General features: G+C 36.4%; 1 protein-coding gene and 1 long non-coding RNA gene across 4 annotated transcripts; one reads left to right on the top strand and one right to left on the bottom strand.

Moving 5' to 3' along the window:
- Positions 1-38: 38 nt before the first annotated feature.
- LOC121268501 (kxDL motif-containing protein 1-like) lies at positions 39-5,996 on the bottom strand. 3 transcript variants are annotated; one of them, XR_005941174.1, is made up of 4 exons: positions 5,715-5,995; positions 3,832-3,984; positions 2,126-2,253; positions 39-190 (listed from the first exon to the last, which is right to left on the bottom strand). XR_005941174.1 is itself a non-coding variant. In XM_041172812.1 (3 exons), the coding sequence occupies exons 1-3, from the start codon at positions 5,828-5,830 to the stop codon at positions 2,184-2,186; spliced, it is 339 nt and encodes a 112-aa protein (XP_041028746.1). In that variant the 5' UTR covers positions 5,831-5,996; the 3' UTR covers positions 2,122-2,183. The 3 variants fall into 3 exon arrangements, 2 of the variants coding, with proteins under 2 accessions (XP_041028746.1, XP_041028745.1); XM_041172812.1 differs by lacking the exon at positions 39-190 and having other exon boundaries at positions 2,122-2,253; positions 5,715-5,996; XM_041172811.1 differs by lacking the exons at positions 39-190; positions 2,126-2,253 and adding an exon at positions 2,266-2,486 and having other exon boundaries at positions 5,715-5,984.
- Positions 1,030-1,905, top strand: LOC121268503. Its single transcript, XR_005941175.1, has 2 exons — positions 1,030-1,535; positions 1,657-1,905. It is a non-coding gene; the product is annotated as an uncharacterized LOC121268503 (long non-coding RNA).
- Positions 5,997-17,272: the final 11,276 nt, after the last annotated feature.

Raw genomic sequence — 17,272 nt, 5'->3', positions numbered from 1 at the left:
ATAACTCATTTCAACTCATCTTTGAATCCAAACGATACCTTAGGCCATCTAAAGGTGGCCCTCAACCTTAGTGTCACGGGCACAATAATCTATGTATAATACTTGTGTTAAAATGGCCGCACAGGAGAGCACATATGAAATGAGACTCAATTTCAACGTCAATATGGCGCGAACTTGATGCTGTTCTTAGTAGCATTGTTCATACAGGCCGGGTTTTTTCCTGGCCCGTCCGGAACCCGGATACCTGGGTTCCGATTCCGATTTTCAGCCCAGAACATGCATTACAAAACCCAGACCTATACAGTCCGGACCCGAGTTTTGAAACTGGGTTTCGGATTAAAAATCCGGTACCCGGTTTTATATATATTTAAAAAAAAAAACTCTTCAAATCCCAGTCAGCCAGTCCCCACCCGTGAATCGTGATACTCTTATCTGCTAGGGTTTTCGCCCCCTCTTCTATATCTCATTCCATGACTCTCTGTCAAACCCAAAAGCCGCAACTGCATCTCTCTCTCTTTCTCTCCTCTTCAAGTTTCTGAGGCTGCTGTTCTACATTATCGAGATCCATAAAGGTTCTCAATGTGGTGGCTGGGGTTGATCTCTCTCTCGCTGCTGTGTCTGTCTCGTCGGAGCCCTTTCGGTAAGTCTCTCTCCCGATCTGTGAACAATGAATATAAATATGGGTAGATCTGGTGATTCAGTGAACTGGGTCTCTTCTTTGTGCTTGAACTTGTCGAATGGGATTTTTGCTCTGTTTTGCCGTTCTTTTTTCTCTTCCATCAAAGAATGAATGTAAATATGGGTAGATCTTTAGATTTTCTATTTTTGCTCTGTTTTGTCGTTCCCTTTTCTCTTCCATCAAAGAGGTACGTCCGGTTTCTGTTTAATAGTTTTATTAAATTTTGATTGCAAAATTGGCACGCTAATATTCCTCAGCTATATCAAATGTTTTTTTCTTCTCTTCCTCCCCGTTGATCGGTATTTTTCAAGCTTCAAGTAAATAAAGTGGGTACCAACTACCAAATTTGTTCCTTTTGAGTTTGGGTTTATTTAGTTAGAAAGTTATTTATGAACTTTATGGCTTATGCATCGAAGAATAAATATTTATTCTGCGCATGAGAGCTTCAACAATCAACATTAATACCTTATGTGCTCACAACTACTGGAAACAAAACCCAGATGTCACCCTAAATACATCTCTTGCGTGGACTGTAATCGTGATGATTGAAGTTTAGCCAAACTCAAATCACTGTCACTGTCCATCATTTGCAGCTGAGAATATTTTTATTGTATAATTTGTTGACATTATACTGCTGAAGCTGTCAAAAGTGCAGCTTTTGAGGTATGCATCGTACACTATTTCTTTCATTTGGCATATATTATATGGAGTAATGGAGTCTTCTACTTCTTGATACTTTGTTACTCTATATGTTAAAGGAATTTAAAAGCACGAGTGATGAAGAAGCTGCAGTTTTGGCTGCTTCCAAAGCTGCATCCACTGTGATTGATGCTTCTAATTCAATTGAAGTTTGAAGGTATGTACTTTCTGATCTAAGTATGTAATACAAATATTGAATAACAATGTGCTGCTTATGAATGCTAGCATCATTTGTTAGTTTAAAAATAGTCTAGTAGACTTCCATGTGATGGTTTTAGGAGTTCTAGTAGTACAGAGAATGAATCCACGCAGTAAAAAGATAGAAACTAATGAGGATGAAAAATACCTTTCAAGGAATAATGGATAAGGAGTATGAAAAAGCAGAAGACCAAGCTTTGTAGTTTATTATTGTGTATTGGAATTTGATTAAAACAATGGATGTGTTTTGTAATATTCTTAGCAAATTATTTCAAATAATATAATATGTAATGAATTGTATCATGTATGTTGTATGCATTCGGATTTTATTTTATTTTATAAAATCATTCTAATGATACATCAATATCATATAAACAATATAAGGCTTTATGTAGGGGAAAAAAAAAAAATCTGGATTCATCCGGGTTTCGGTCCATTCTGACCCAGGTTAACCAGGTCCGGGTTCCAGCCTAGGTTTGAAATCTGGGTCCCGGTCCGAGTATACCCGGATTCCCGAGTCGGAACCGGATGAACAGCCTTAGTTCTTAGGACAAGTAATGCATATGCTTCCCTTTCCTTTTCCATCTTTCATTTTATTTATGGACTTTCACATGCACTTGCTATTCTCACAAGTCAGAGTTGGGCAAATGATGTTTACTCCTGAAGATGGCATATGCCTAGAAGACATATTTAACAAATAATCATGTTACATTCACAACCAACAAAAAAAGTTTTTTGAAAAAAAAGAACACAGATTTTTCTGTGTTTCCCAAGTGTTAGCATGATACATGTTGCTAAAAATTTCTACGGTTACTGAGGCATTTCAAGGTCTGGTCTCCGGTCAAGTACTTCCTTTGAACCATCTGGAAATGCATCTGGATAGGTGGCCAAAATCCTTGATTTCATGCTCCTGTTTGTGTTGTTTGCGTGTGTGTGTGTGTCAGATAGAGAGAGAGAGAGAGAGATAGAGAGAGAGAGCACCAAAGTACATCAAAATCTGGAGGCAATAGCGAAGTGTATAAAGAAGACCACTTCGATCAAAATCATGAAATAGATTTATGACGATGTAAACAAAGGACTTTGCACATGTTGCTTTATAATCCACAGCACAATTTCAAATCTCATAATTACAAGTTGATGGAAAAGTTACGTAGATATTCGATCAGTGTGGAGCATGTACATGAATAAATAAAAGATAAAGACAAACATAAGAAGCTGTGCACGATAGAGACTTGACAAGCAGAAAATATGCAACTGAACTCCGAACATCATTATCCACAGGAATTCGGATTGGATAAGGTAAAATAAAAAACTTCTTATTATATCATAGGAAAGATTTTTATGATATACCAAGTAGACAGCTTCTTTAGGAAAGATTTTCCCCATGAATAATTGAAAGAAATGACTCATTGGGGTGATTGATTGATGCTGCATGTGCAAGAGGAATGGGGACTACGTTGATAATCTTTTACTCCCTTGTGAGATGTCTAGTGCTTTATAGGATGACTTCCTCACACGGGTTGGTTTGGTTTGAATCATGCCCATAAAAGTAATGGACCTTTTTTACTCTTGGAGAGCGTGAGAAGGAAGCCCACAAATTGCAGCAAGCAGATGGTTCCTACTTGCTTGATATTAGGGTATTTGGAGGGAAATGAACAAGATGATTTTTGAGGATCATGGAAATAGGAGGAGCTCAAAACTTTATTTTCCAATATTCTCTCCCTTTGGACAGCCACTATAGACTTTCATGAGCTAACTTTTCACGATTTTCTTGTATCTTTTTCCACTTCTATATAGGTGACTCTATACACTCTACATTCTTGGATGCACCTTTATGCTTTTAATGAAGCATTATTACTAACATAAAAACATGGGTGCTACACGACCATGAAGAGAGGGGAGGAGAGTTTCCATATGCCCTAGCAGCCACTATTCTCAATTGAAAGTGGGCCCAACTAAACTTGGTTTATAGATCCATATAATTAAATTTCAAAAGATGATTGATCCCAAAAATGGACTTTGGTAGACTTGAGAACAACAGCCAACAGACTTAAGTTAAAATAGTACGAGCTATTAACTTAGTATCGGCTTCTTTTTCTTTTAAAAGATAAAAGGTATGCAGCGGGAGTAAATCAGCCATTATGGGGGAACTTAATTATGCACCCATCAGTAAGATTAGAGCAACCAGATGATATACCAGCATGGAAAAAAAAAATAAATGCTTGGAAAAAAAAAAAAAAAAGTGCTAACCATACCTTAGTTTCTGAAATATATAATCAAGATCTGACTTCATAGACCTCAAAAGGCGTGTATTTCTAGAGAAGTCCCCTGAAACCTCATCAAAGCAATGCTCTGAATACTCATTAAAATGTGACAGTACTGCATTGCTGTCCTGCAATCTTCCCAGTCTGCAATTTGGGGAACCAATGAAAAAATCATCAGAGAAAAATTAGTTACCAGATGCCACAAGGCTCAAGTCCATGCCAAAACCTGCAACCACCCTAAATATTCATTAGGTATAAGGCACCGGGAAGTAAGCGCCCAAGCTACACTTCCAAGTTTCCGAATGAATTGATTCTTTAAATTCATCTAAAAGATTCCTGAAAATACAAATATGCAAACTGAACAAAAAATAAAATAAAGTCCCAGCAACTATATTCTCTATCTTGCTCTCAAAACCTCTCTTCCATAAAAAACATGGCTCGGAGATTCCCTTTTCACTAGAGATTGTTCCAAATGTATTTGGATCATGATCTATTTGCATCTTTTCAGTTAACCACACTCAACGTGGGCATTAAGGTATATATGCATGTGCACAAGCATATAAATGGGCGTCCCTCAAGCAGAAAGAAAATCCTCAATGTCAGATAAGAGTTAATTTAGGTTCAGAATGTTAATTATTAAGAGTAAAAGCTTAACAATCAACCAAAGTTTGTATTGTCCAAACAGTTGGGCATTTAGTTTCATCATCAATTTTGATTCATGTGAACAAGAAGGTATAAAAATGCATAGTATCTATATAATGACTCACACCTTTTTTTTTTTTTTTTTTTTTTATGTCAGGGCACCTCTCCAAAGCAGGGCCCTTCGGACCCACCCCTACAAAGTAAACCCCAGTCCCGTGCACCGCACCCTCGGAAGTTTTCATACACGGAACTAGTTAAATCGCTGGCTTTTCACCAGGGGTATAGCCCCAAAGGATTGTTTGCACCTATGAAATATTGAACCTTGGACCTTGAAGGGAGTGATACCCCAAGACCAATGCATTCTCCACTTGGGACAACCCCTTCGGGTTTAATGACTTTTACCATATCCTTAGATGTTCCTCATACTCTAGTCACCTCGACTACACCCTAATCCTACTAATGTCCTCATACAGACATCATATCTTACAGTGCCGTTGCCTAAACTAAGCATCCATCTATCCTTTCTGCCACAGATCACCAAGTCCTCATGCATTATGTGGAAGACTATCTCAAGATTTTGTTTTGGCATTCTCCGCGTTACACCATTATTTTCTTGTAAGTAATTTAATTTCATTAAAAAGGGCAGAGAGGCGCAACCCAAGCACACAATAAGTATCCAAGAAAAAATTTATTCAATAGGAAAAAAAGAAATACAGCAATTTGAAAAATCTACAAACGTTTCGACCATGCCTAACGTTCTAACATGTGCCTGGATATAAAACTGTCTACGCTACAAAATTTTCGGGGTCTAGGCTATATAAAATTGCCTAATCATCAAAGGTGCCCCAATATCTTCCTCTGGGTCTTAGACGTTTTAAGTGTCTGCGTAGTGTAGACACTATATGGAAGCTTCCCTCACTTTCAGAATCTCAAGAAAGGTTATTTCCTAATTTTCTCATTCACTTATACTAATTCATGATTGGATTACATCGAGCTTTTCCTTTTTAATAAAAAATGATCATGGGGCATGAAATGTGCAAAACGTGGTCGGATCGAGTACAGCTCAGTGCTCAAATAACAAACAAGCAAGATTAAAGAACAAGTTAAAATCCAAAAATTTGACAAAAAAAAAAAAAAAAATGGATTGGGAAGGTACTAGAAAAGAAGTATCCAATTTTGATGGTCAATCTAACGCACATTGTGTAAGCTACAGAGAGAGAGAGAAACGTTACATAAGGTGCTGCAATTGCTTGAGGGAGTCCAAATCCTCGGCGTCGATAAGGGTTTTGAACTCGCGAGAAACCCCCTCTGAAGCCGCTCTTACCGTTTCCTTCTCCGCCTGCTCCATGGAGAGAGAGACGCTGATGCAATGGAACTTTGGGCCATGTATCCGAGCTTCTTGTAAGGACTCTCGTCGGCTAATTTGGGCGGATTCAACTTTTTAATTGGGTCCGAAAATCAGGCAACAAAATTGGACGATTTTGTAAGTGCACAAGCTCTCACTGAAAACTCTCTTGTAATTACATTCTATATACTTTATAAAAAAAAGTACTCCTACATAAAAAAAAAAAAAAAAAGTACATAAAAAAAATTTATTGACGTAGTTTCATCTGATCTGTTATATCTATTTTACAATAAAAATAATTTTATAATCTGACTAACCACATCAAACAACGACAATTTATAGAATTACTTTTGTATGATCCATTTGTAACTAGAATATTTCCTTACTGAAAAACTCTCTTTGATGCCTCAAAAACATAATGCAAAGTTTCAAACTCAAGGACATTTAGTTTAGAATAAGGTTACCATACTGCCTAAGTTATATCGTTCACTTTGTCCCATCAACGTGGTACCACAATGTAGTGTTATGTGGCTTATTAAAAACACAGACATAACAAGCTTATTAATCTTCTTCTTTTTATATTTTCAGACGCAATTTTGCTTCATTCTTGACAAAGTTTTTATTTTACTTTTAATAAATCACATGGCGCTAAGTGATGCCAAGTTATAAAAAAAAGAAAATAGTGATATCGAGCAAAATGAGAGGCATAAGCAATGCATCATAGTAGCATTTCTTTTTAATTTATGCAGCTCACCCCATAGCCATTACGCCAATCCCTTAAGTTTGACAGTAACTAATTTGTACACGAATGATTGTGATACAGTGAGTTTTCCCTTACAATTCTCAACTCTTAGCTTTTATTATTGAGTTGAAATTGACATTCAAAAGGTGGTATTATTTATTAGATTGGTAGTTTGAATGTATAATATGTCATCTTTGATAGTTTGGAGTGGAAAGGGTGAAAAGTCTTTGATAATTTAAACATGCAAAGTATATTTTTCTATTTATAAAAGGGAAAATGCTTAGTACACTGATAAAGTGTACCGATCAGTATTTATTTATTAAAGTATTTGTGTGCGTTTATATTTAATATTTTTTATTTAAAAAAATACATGTAAATGATTTTAAAAAAAATAACAGTGATGGTACACCTTTTGGTACCGATCATCAGTGCATGTAGCATTGAACTTAAGAAAATGTAAGAGAGAACTTTTTTTTTTTTGAGTTGAGGGAGGGAGTTTTAAACTTCAGACTTTCATTTTGAAGGTTGAGAGTTATGCCAATCAGATCACAGGCCTTTGGCAAAATGTAAGAGAGAACTAGGTGTAAGTATGGTGTCTTTGATGTGTATGATCCATCATCCCCTATCCTCCTCTCACAATAGTCTTAAGAAAAAGACTATTTTACCGTCCTAAACGTACTGTTCGATTTGACCGTTTGGTGAATTTTTTATTTTTTATTTAATGATGAAGGAAGTGATTTTAAATATATTGATTTGTTTTTTTTTATTTTTTTAAAATATTTAAATATATTAAAAAAATGTGAATAGAAAAAAAAAAAAAAATTACTTTTGCAACTAACGGGTAACACACCACCGCTCTAGTCCTAAAGTCTTGAACGATCGACCCTAACTATCATGCTATCTTATTCACCAACGAGCATGAATCAATAGTTGGAATCCACAATCTACACCTTCATCCCTGTTTTTTTCTATTTGATGAGAAACATTTGAAATAGTTATCATTAAGTATATACGTGACATTAATAGGTACGATCGAAGATAATATAAAATAAAAAGTAGGAGAGGTCCAAATTAAATTGAGTTCAAGGACCTCCTTTTTTTTTTCTTCTTTTTTTTTTTCCGTAACAATTTTTTTTACTTGTAAAATATTTAAGAAAGGAATTTTATCTCCGTGAACACGTTTCAAGCAAGTCAAGGATGTTTGGAAAATGAAATAAAATGAAAATTTTGTACATAATAATAAGATGATATGTGAATGGTAGTGAGATATTTTAAATTAAGTATTTATTGAATTTTGAAAAAAGAGAGATAAAAAATTGAATAAAAAATATTATAAAGTTAAAATATTATTTTTTTAATATTATTTTTTTAATATTATTTTTATTTTTAGATTTGAAAATGTTAATTTTTCTTTATTTGAAAATTTGGGAAATATATAATGATTAGTTTAAAAAAATTGTAATGATTAATTTAAAATTATTTATATTTAAATAATATTTGAGAAAAAAATGAGATTGGATGAGATGAAACATGTTCCAAAGATCCAATTTATCCACCATACACATTTCGTGAATATATTTCGTTTTTAGACATCGGGAAAAAACAGCACACGAATATGGGTGAGTTTTTTTGAAGAAAAATTCTATTCCTAAACCTCATACACCACACATAATCTTTTTTATAATTTTTTAAAATTTTATTCTCTTATCAAATGTGTAGTATATGGATTATAAGTAAAATAATTCAATAATTTTAAGAATAATAAAACTAAAAAAATCTTTAAAAATTTTTTTAAGAAATAAAAGAAATTATAGTGTGTGGTGTATAGACTTATAAATAGCAATGCTCTTTTTTGAAACGCATGCATTTCACTAAAATAAAGCCATATTTCGTGTGGTGTATGTGAGAAAGAGGCAGATGAGTAGAAGCCCTTTTTTTCCTAACATTTTGGTGTTTGCCTGGGTTGTGTTGCGCTTTTTTTTCCTGCATCTTTTATTAACCAATTATGTGTAATTATTTTTCTTTTTATCAAATATTTTGTTGAGTTATTGGAAATATCTATAAGAAAAAAAACACAACCTTATTTAAAAAATATTACACATAATTATTCCTAAAATATATTCATTTTATCAAATATTTTACGGAGTCATTTATAATATTTTGTAATGATTTTTGCTACTCCTTATTACTACCTTAGACACTTTTTAAGAAAACATAGAAAAAATAAATAAAAATGAGTATGTGATATATAGATGATAAATAATTTTTTTTAACACTGGTGGGATTCACTTATAATTATATTAATTTTTTATAATAAAATATTAGCTCGTGCATGAACAGTAACACACAAATGACTTGACTTATTCCAGTATTTTCCTGGTTGTTACTATATTCTAACCGTACAATACAGTAACAACAAGTATCAAGGGTCAGATCCTTTTTTCTTTTTTTTCTTTTCCTAACCGTATAGAACAAGAACTGCGCAGACCATCGTTTTTTCGGTATAGTACATTTTATAAACATTAATAAATTAATAATAGATAAAATGAGATGAGATTGAAAATGAGTATTCATTTTCAGAGATAGTTTAATTAAAGCATTTTTAATAGATTAGTTAAAAGTTAAATCTATTGAGTATTTTACTATTAAAGAATAAAATATACTCACAATAGATTAACTAAATTTCAAAGTACAGTGACTTTAAAATTTTTTTCTAAATTTGAAAATTCCTATTGATATATCAAATATATTTTTTATCAATTATTTCTCTCTCTATTTCTTTCTATCAACATCCATCTTCATGTGCTGGCTGGGTTCATGTGTTGGGAGACTGTGTGGTTGGGTTCCAGGTTCCATGGTTGGGCTAGTAGGTAGGATATAATTTTTTTAATCCATAATTTAATTAGAATACCATTACTAATTAACATAAAATTGGTAAAATAGTAAAATATAATAAAATTAAAAAAAATTAAATATTTTTTAATTATTAATTACTTATTACTATATAATGAATAAATGAATAATTTAATGTGAAGATTTAATGTGAATAGCTAAAGTCAAATTTATTTTATATTATTTTATTACCATATAATAAAAAAATAACTATTCCAATATAGAGATTTATACGAATGTAATAGTCAAAAGTTAAATTTTTCTTACATTTATTAAAAGTGTCTTTTAATTTTAACTAATTTATTGAAGATGCTCTAACCATACAAAAGTTAAAAAAATTTTCAAAATTTTTAGTTTCATTCTCGAAAGCAAAAGGTTAATTCGAACTGTCATCTACGGTCACTCAAACCCTAAATTAGAAGAGGAGGGAGGAATGGAATAAAAACCTGAACAGTAGATGAGTGGAGTTGGGATTAAATAAAACTGCTGAGTTTAGTTTCAGATTTTCTATATATTCAATCTATCGAGAGACTTTCAACCTTTTTTTCCCTAGTTTATTATTCATGGAAAAATACAAATTTGAAATTTATCTGTATCTTTTTTATTTTTTACAAGGTTTTTTATCATCCTTTTTAAAGGTATTTCTAAAAGCCTTAATTCAATTATTTATTTTATACTAAAAATTTACTCGGCCTCTCTAAACTTATAATCATAGCTTCGTCTCTGACCTAAAATAAAACGTTTTTAAAGTTAGTTATAATAGTTTTTTTTAAATTTATCAAACATATCTTTTTAGTTGCAACAATGGGTAGTTGCAACTTGTTGAAGTCCATGCCCTGAGCAGTCATTGTTGACTGCTCAGCACTCATCTCCCCAACGCTCAACGCCCCAACGTCCAGCAAATGAATGTAAAATTAAATGCATTCATACACAATCGTCGCCTATAAATTGAAGCTCCATGCGAGAGCTTCAATCAACACCCAAGGAAGAGAAGAGAAAAGAGAGTGAGCCTGGAGAGCTCGGAGAGAAAAAAAAGAGAGTTGAGTTGAGTGGAGTGTAATCCTCCTCCTCTGTAATATTTTCTTGTGTACCACTATTTAATAGTGAAGCTCTTTTCTGTGGATGTAGGCAGTTGCCGAACCACGTTAAATTCTTGGTGTCACTGAGTGCGTAGATTGTACTCTTTTATTACCGTTTTTATCCCTTCCGCTGTGTTGATTTCCCCAACAAGTGGTATCAGAGCTATTGCTGGGAAGAGTTTTTTTTTTCAGAAAACTCGTTTTTAGTGTGTAGCTCAGTTTTTAAATTTGAGCATACTACTGTGTTCGTCTCATCGAGACAAGAAAAACGGTGAAAACCAGAGGCCGGACGGAAGCCGCACGCGCCCCCACGCGCCGTCTGAAGATCGGAGAGTGAGTCCACTCTCGACACGCGCTACACGCGCCCAGGAGAGGCACGAGCGCGTGAGACCCACTCTCGGCACGCGCCGCACGCGCTCCAGAGAGGCCCTTGCGCGTGAAGTTCACGCGCCTGACGTTCCATTGACCCAGAGATAGCGCGTGACATACACGCGCCTACGCGTTCCACGCGCTCCAGTGAGGTTCTGGCGCGTTAATAACACGCGCCTACGCGCTGTTAGTCGCGCCACGTGCTGCACGCGCGACAGTGTTCCTGTTTTGGTTCTTTTGCTCATTCCTTGTGCTATCTGAGTCCGATTTTGACAAAACAAGACTCGTTTCCAACAAAATCAAGCGTTCCGGACACAACGGTGCTGTCCGTTTTACGATATTCCATTTCAAAGATCCTATACTTGCATTTTGTATTTAGAATCAGTCTAAATCCATGGAGGATTCAGCATCAGGCGCCATGATAAAGCTGACTGCCTCAAACTACAGTCTTTGGAGGCCTCGGATGGAGGATCTATTGAACTGTAAAGATCTGTCTGACCCTTTGGAAGATGAAGGGAAGAAGCCAGATGAAGTTACGGATCAAGTGTGGAGAAAGATGCACAAGAAGACTATCGGTCAGATCAGACAATGGATTGACCATAGTGTTTTTCACCACGTGGCCCAGGAGACAGATGCATATAGCCTCTGGAAAAAGTTGGAGGATATGTATCAAGCTAAGACTGCTCGAAACAAGGCCCTCTTGATGAGACGGCTTGTTAACTTGAAGTTGAAGAGCGACACCTCTGTTGCCGAGTACACTAGCGAGTTTCAAAACCTAGTTAACCAGCTCGGATCCGTCAACCTGAATCTTGGCGATGAAGAACAAGCCCTGCTACTTCTTAGTTCATTACCAGATAGTTGGGAGACGCTGGTGGTCTCCCTCAGTAACTCTACTCCAGATGGCAAACTTACCATGACGATGGTTAAGGATGCCCTATTTAATGAGGAGGCCAGACGAAAAGAGACAAGCATGAATCAAACTCATGTCCTTGTCACCGAGAGTAGAGAAAGGCCTCGAGGTGATGATAGAGGGAGAAGTGGAGGCAGAAACAGAGGGAAGTCTCAACCACGTGGAAGGTCCAGCAATAGCAGGAACCAGCAGACGGGTAACATGAAATGTTACCATTGTGGCAAAGAAGGCCACATAAGGAAAAACTGCCGCAAGTTTTTAAGGGAGCAAGGTCAAAGCAGTAAGCTGAAGAAAGAAGATGGTGAAACCCTTGTCACTCTTTCGGGAGATGTGGCAATACTCTCCACCAGTGACGAGACGTGTCTGCACGTTGCAAGCCATGATGTTGAATGGGTGGTAGACACAGCAGCATCATACCATGCCACTTCCCATAGTGAATTTTTCACTACGTACAAAGCAGGAGACTTTGGTACGGTAAGGATGGGAAACGCTAGTTCCTCAAAGATCGTGGGAGTTGGCGAAGTGCAGATAAAAACCAACGTTGGTTGTACCATGGTGTTGAAAGATGTTCGACACATTCCTGACCTTCGGCTCAACCTGATTTCGGGAACAGCCCTTGATCGACAGGGCTATGACAGCTACTTCAGCAATGGCACTTGGAAGCTGTCACAAGGTGCCATGGTTGTCGCCCGAGGACATATTTGCGGTACGTTATACAAGACCCATGTGAAGATTGATACTGATAGCCTCAATGCAGCTGAAGACGAGGCATCACCGAATCTGTGGCACAAGAGACTCGGACACATGGGTGAGAAAGGGTTGGATACGCTTGTGAAGAAGGCACTCATCAAGGTTGCCAAAGGAATAGCGTTAAACCCTTGTGAGTACTGTTTGTTTGGCAAACAACGCAGAGTCTCGTTCAATTCCTCTACGAAGAGAAGATCAGAGTTGTTGAGTCTGGTACACTCTGATATATGTGGTCCCATGGAAGAAGAGTCATTGGGAGGTAACAGATATTTCGTGACATTCATTGATGATGCTTCACGAAAGGTCTGGGTATATGTTTTGAAGTCAAAGGATCAGGTCTTCGAGCACTTCAAGAATTTCCACACCCTAGTGGAAAGAGAGACGGGAAAGAAGTTGAAGTGCCTGCGAACGGACAATGGAGGAGAATATGTTTCCAAAAGGTTCGCTGCATACTGCGCTGATCGCGGTATTCGACATGAGAAGACGGTCCCATATACCCCTCAGCACAATGGTGTAGCCGAAAGAATGAATCGGACCATCATTGAAAGAACAAGATGCATGCTCAGTATGGCTAAGTTACCAAAGCCATTCTGGGGTGAAACTGTTCGTGCTGCCTGTTACTTGATCAACAGATCACCTTCCGCACCACTGGAATTTGAAGTTCCTGAGAAGATTTGGTCTGGAAAAGATGTCTCTTACTCTCATCTGAGAGTGTTTGGGTGCAAAGCCTTTGCACACGTATCCAAGGAGCTAAGACAGAAGCTCGATGTCAAGTCAACTCCATGTATCTTTGTTGGATATGGAGATGAAGAATTCGGATACAAATTATGGGATCCAGTGACAAAGAGAATTGTCAGAAGTAGGGACGTTGTGTTCCATGAAAACCAGCATATAGGAACTGAAGCTTCCTCGATGTCAGTAGAGCTTAGTTCCTATACACATCCTGCACCATTACAGTTCGCCACAGATAATGAGGATATGCAGGATCGAGATCCAGAAGCAGAAGAAGAAGCTCAGGGTGTTGAGCAGGGGGAGCAAGAACCCCCTCCACCAGCAGCTAGTGTACCACCGCAAGGGTTAGATGGTGATGAACCCCCTTTGGTTGATGAAACTCAACCAAGAAGATCGGCAAGAGGCCGCCTACTGATTCCGTCGATGAGATATCCGGAATCAGACTATATTCTGCTTACTGATGAGGGGGAGCCAGAGAGCTTCCAGGAAGTTCAAACTCATGCTGATAGAAGCCTATGGGTGCAGGCAATGCAAGAAGAGATGAGTTCTTTGCAGAAAAATCAGACCTATGAGTTGGTGAAACTTTCTGAAGGAAAGAAAGCCCTAAAGAGCAAATGGGTGTTCAAGCTAAAGAAAGATGGCCAAGGAAAGCTGATAAAGCACAAGGCCAGATTGGTTGTCAAAGGATTCCAACAGAAGAAGGGAATCGACTTTGACGAGATATTTTCCCCGGTCGTGAAAATGATGTCAATCCGAGTCATACTCGGATTGGTAGCCAGCTTGAATTTAGAACTCGAACAGATGGATGTGAAGACAGCCTTTCTCCATGGAGATTTGGAGGAGGAAATCTATATGGAGCAACCAGAAGGGTTTGAAGCTCCAGGGAAAGATCACTTAGTCTGCAAGCTAAAGAAGAGTCTCTATGGCCTCAAGCAAGCTCCGAGGCAATGGTACAAGAAGTTCGACTCATTCATGATGAGTCATGGTTACAAGAGACTTGTTGCAGATCAGTGTGTCTATGTTCGAAGGTTCCAGGATGCCAAGTTTGTCATACTCCTTCTTTATGTTGATGATATGTTAATCGTTGGTGAGGATAGGTCCAAGATTAACAAACTAAAGAAGGAACTATCCAAGTCCTTTGACATGAAGGACTTAGGCCCAGCACAGCAACTTTTGGGCATGAAGATTGTTCGTGATAGGAATGTCAAAAGGGTGTGGCTATCACAACAAAAATATGTTGAACGGGTCATCAGACGTTTCAACATGGGAGATGCTAAGCCAGTCAATACTCCACTTGCTAACCACTTCAAGTTGAGCAAGAACTCGTGTCCTTCTTCAAAGAAAGAGATTGAAGAAATGGAAGTAATCCCCTACTCTTCAGCAGTAGGAAGCCTGATGTATGCAATGGTTTGTACCAGACCAGATATTGCTCATGCTGTAGGCATGGTGAGCAGATTCCTTTCAAATCCAGGAAAGGATCATTGGGAAGCAGTCAAGTGGATTCTCAGGTACCTAAAAGGTACATCTAAGATGTGCTTGTGTTTTGGGGGAGCTAAACCAGTTTTGGAAGGCTATACAGATTCAGATATGGCAGGAGATCTGGATAGCAGGAAATCTACTTCGGGATTTCTCTTCACTTTTGCAGGAGGAGCTGTCTCTTGGCAGTCCAAATTGCAAAAGTGTGTTGCTTTATCTACAACTGAGGCAGAGTACATTGCTGCAGCAGAAGTTGGAAAAGAAATGTTGTGGATGAAGCGTTTTCTCCAAGAACTAGGGGTTAGTCAAGAAGACTACACGGTACATTGTGATAGTCAAAGTGCTCTAGATTTGAGCAAGAATTCAATGTACCACTCCCGCACCAAGCATATTGATATCCGCTATCATTGGATACGCGAAGCGATGGAACAACAGCTATTGAAGCTTGTGAAGATCCATACGAAAGAGAATCCAGCGGACATGCTGACGAAGGTGGTTACAAGTGAGAAGCTTGAGCTATGCAGAGACATAGCTGGGATGGATAGCATCTAAGTAAGTGGGCATGGAGGGGGAGAATTGTTGAAGTCCATGCCCTGAGCAGTCATTGTTGACTGCTCAGCACTCATCTCCCCAACGCTCAACGCCCCAACGTCCAGCAAATGAATGCAAAATTAAATGCATTCATACACAATCGTCGCCTATAAATTGAAGCTCCATGCGAGAGCTTCAATCAACACCCAAGGAAGAGAAGAGAAAAGAGAGTGAGCCTGGAGAGCTCGGAGAGAAAAAAAAGAGAGTTGAGTTGAGTGGAGTGTAATCCTCCTCCTCTGTAATATTTTCTTGTGTACCACTATTTAATAGTGAAGCTCTTTTCTGTGGATATAGGCAGTTGCCGAACCACGTTAAATTCTTGGTGTCACTGAGTGCGTAGATTGTACTCTTTTATTACCGTTTTTATCCCTTCCGCTGTGTTGATTTCCCCAACACAACTTATATTGTTGGTTCTAAGTTATTACAGGATATTAAGTTTTGCATGAAATGTTGTATATTTAAGACAGAAAATGGGCATAATAATTAAAAATGTCACTCCATTTTTTCCCTCACTGGTGAATCGAGGATCCTTGACAGTTGAGTCGTTGTCCATTTGCAACTCTTGGGTGCGGCTACTATGCCGCCCATGTTGACCGTATAATTTTTTTTCTTTACATATATTTTTAATATATTTAATTTTTTTTTTTAAATATATATATATATATATATATCAGTATACTTAAAATCTCGTCCTGCAAAACTCCAGATCACTTTCTTGCAGCCTACCCCCAGCCAACTTCCTAAGCATTCCTCTCAACAACATCAAAATGCCACAATTACAAACACCAAGTCCGTTCCATCATCCTTTCCCATTTGAAAAAATAAAAATAAAAAATCCATTAACCAAAAACAGTTATCCCACGTAACTTTACGGGAAGTGTTATAGTTATAAAGAGATCTTATAAAAATAAATCGATAAATTAATATGATTTTATATGATATGTTATATTTATTTTATAATAAAAATAATTTTACAATTAAATATATTATATCAAGTCACATTAATTTATAAATTTATTTTTGTGATACTTTTCTCAAACTTAAATCCTCAAAACAAATCATAAAAAAAATAAAAAGTACTGCTATATTAAAAGAGTCGTGCTACCCTCATTGATGGTGTAGCCCGAGAAAATCTCTCAAGAAGGCCATTTAGCCTTTTTTTTTCATACATTTTTTTTTATCGTCTTAGACATTTAAAAAAACTCATAATATTATTAAAAAAATATTTTTTAATTATTAAGTAAAAGTAAAAGACAAAAAAAAATTCGAAAAAATGTCTGGAGACCACCTCTAGATGACCCAAGCATTTTTCATTTTAAGGTGCGTTTTGAATAGTGAATAGATATGAGATAAGTTGAGATAAAAATTAAATAAAATATTTTTTTAATATTATTATTATTTTAAAATTTTAAAATTTTAAATTATTTATTATATTTTATATAAAAATTTAAAAAATTATAATGATAAAATGAGATGGAAACAATTTTTATATTCAAACATGACCTAAAAGTATTCCAAACATGCTTCAGCCAAACACACACACGTGTATATAGATAGCTAGTCTGCGTACAGTTCTCATTTGGGAGAAAAGAGACTGCATGCATGATCATACACTTATATTTAAAAAAAAATTTAAAATTATAATAATAATTTTTTTATAATAATTTTTTTTTTTTTTTTATTCTAGTTCATCAATGAGACTATGCTCAAAATTATAAATAAAATTTCTCATATATATATATTATATACCCTTCTAAAGTCTAAAAAGTCCCCAGACCCATGAATCCATGATGGTCTATATCCTTCCCCTACCGAATCTTTAAGATCCCGTAAACATAAAGATCTCTTGCTTCTACACAGGGTATCAGAGGATCCAAACAAACCCCAGCTGTGTGAAGAAAAACAAA

Source organism: Juglans microcarpa x Juglans regia, chromosome 5S, assembly GCF_004785595.1.
Source record: "Juglans microcarpa x Juglans regia isolate MS1-56 chromosome 5S, Jm3101_v1.0, whole genome shotgun sequence".
NCBI lineage: Eukaryota > Viridiplantae > Streptophyta > Magnoliopsida > Fagales > Juglandaceae > Juglans > Juglans microcarpa x Juglans regia.
This window is presented reverse-complemented; position numbering and strand designations above follow the sequence as displayed.

Bases quoted from the DNA above. Each gene is read 5' to 3' on its own strand.
- LOC121268501 (XM_041172811.1), bottom strand. From the start codon at position 5,830: ATGGAGCAGGCGGAGAAGGAAACGGTAAGAGCGGCTTCAGAGGGGGTT. The intron at 3,985-5,714 runs GTAACGTTTCTC...CCCAAATTGCAG, and splicing joins AAGCAATTGCAGCACCTTAT to ACTGGGAAGATTGCAGGACA. The intron at 2,487-3,831 runs GTATGGTTAGCA...CAACACAAACAG, and splicing joins TATATATTTCAGAAACTAAG to GAGCATGAAATCAAGGATTT.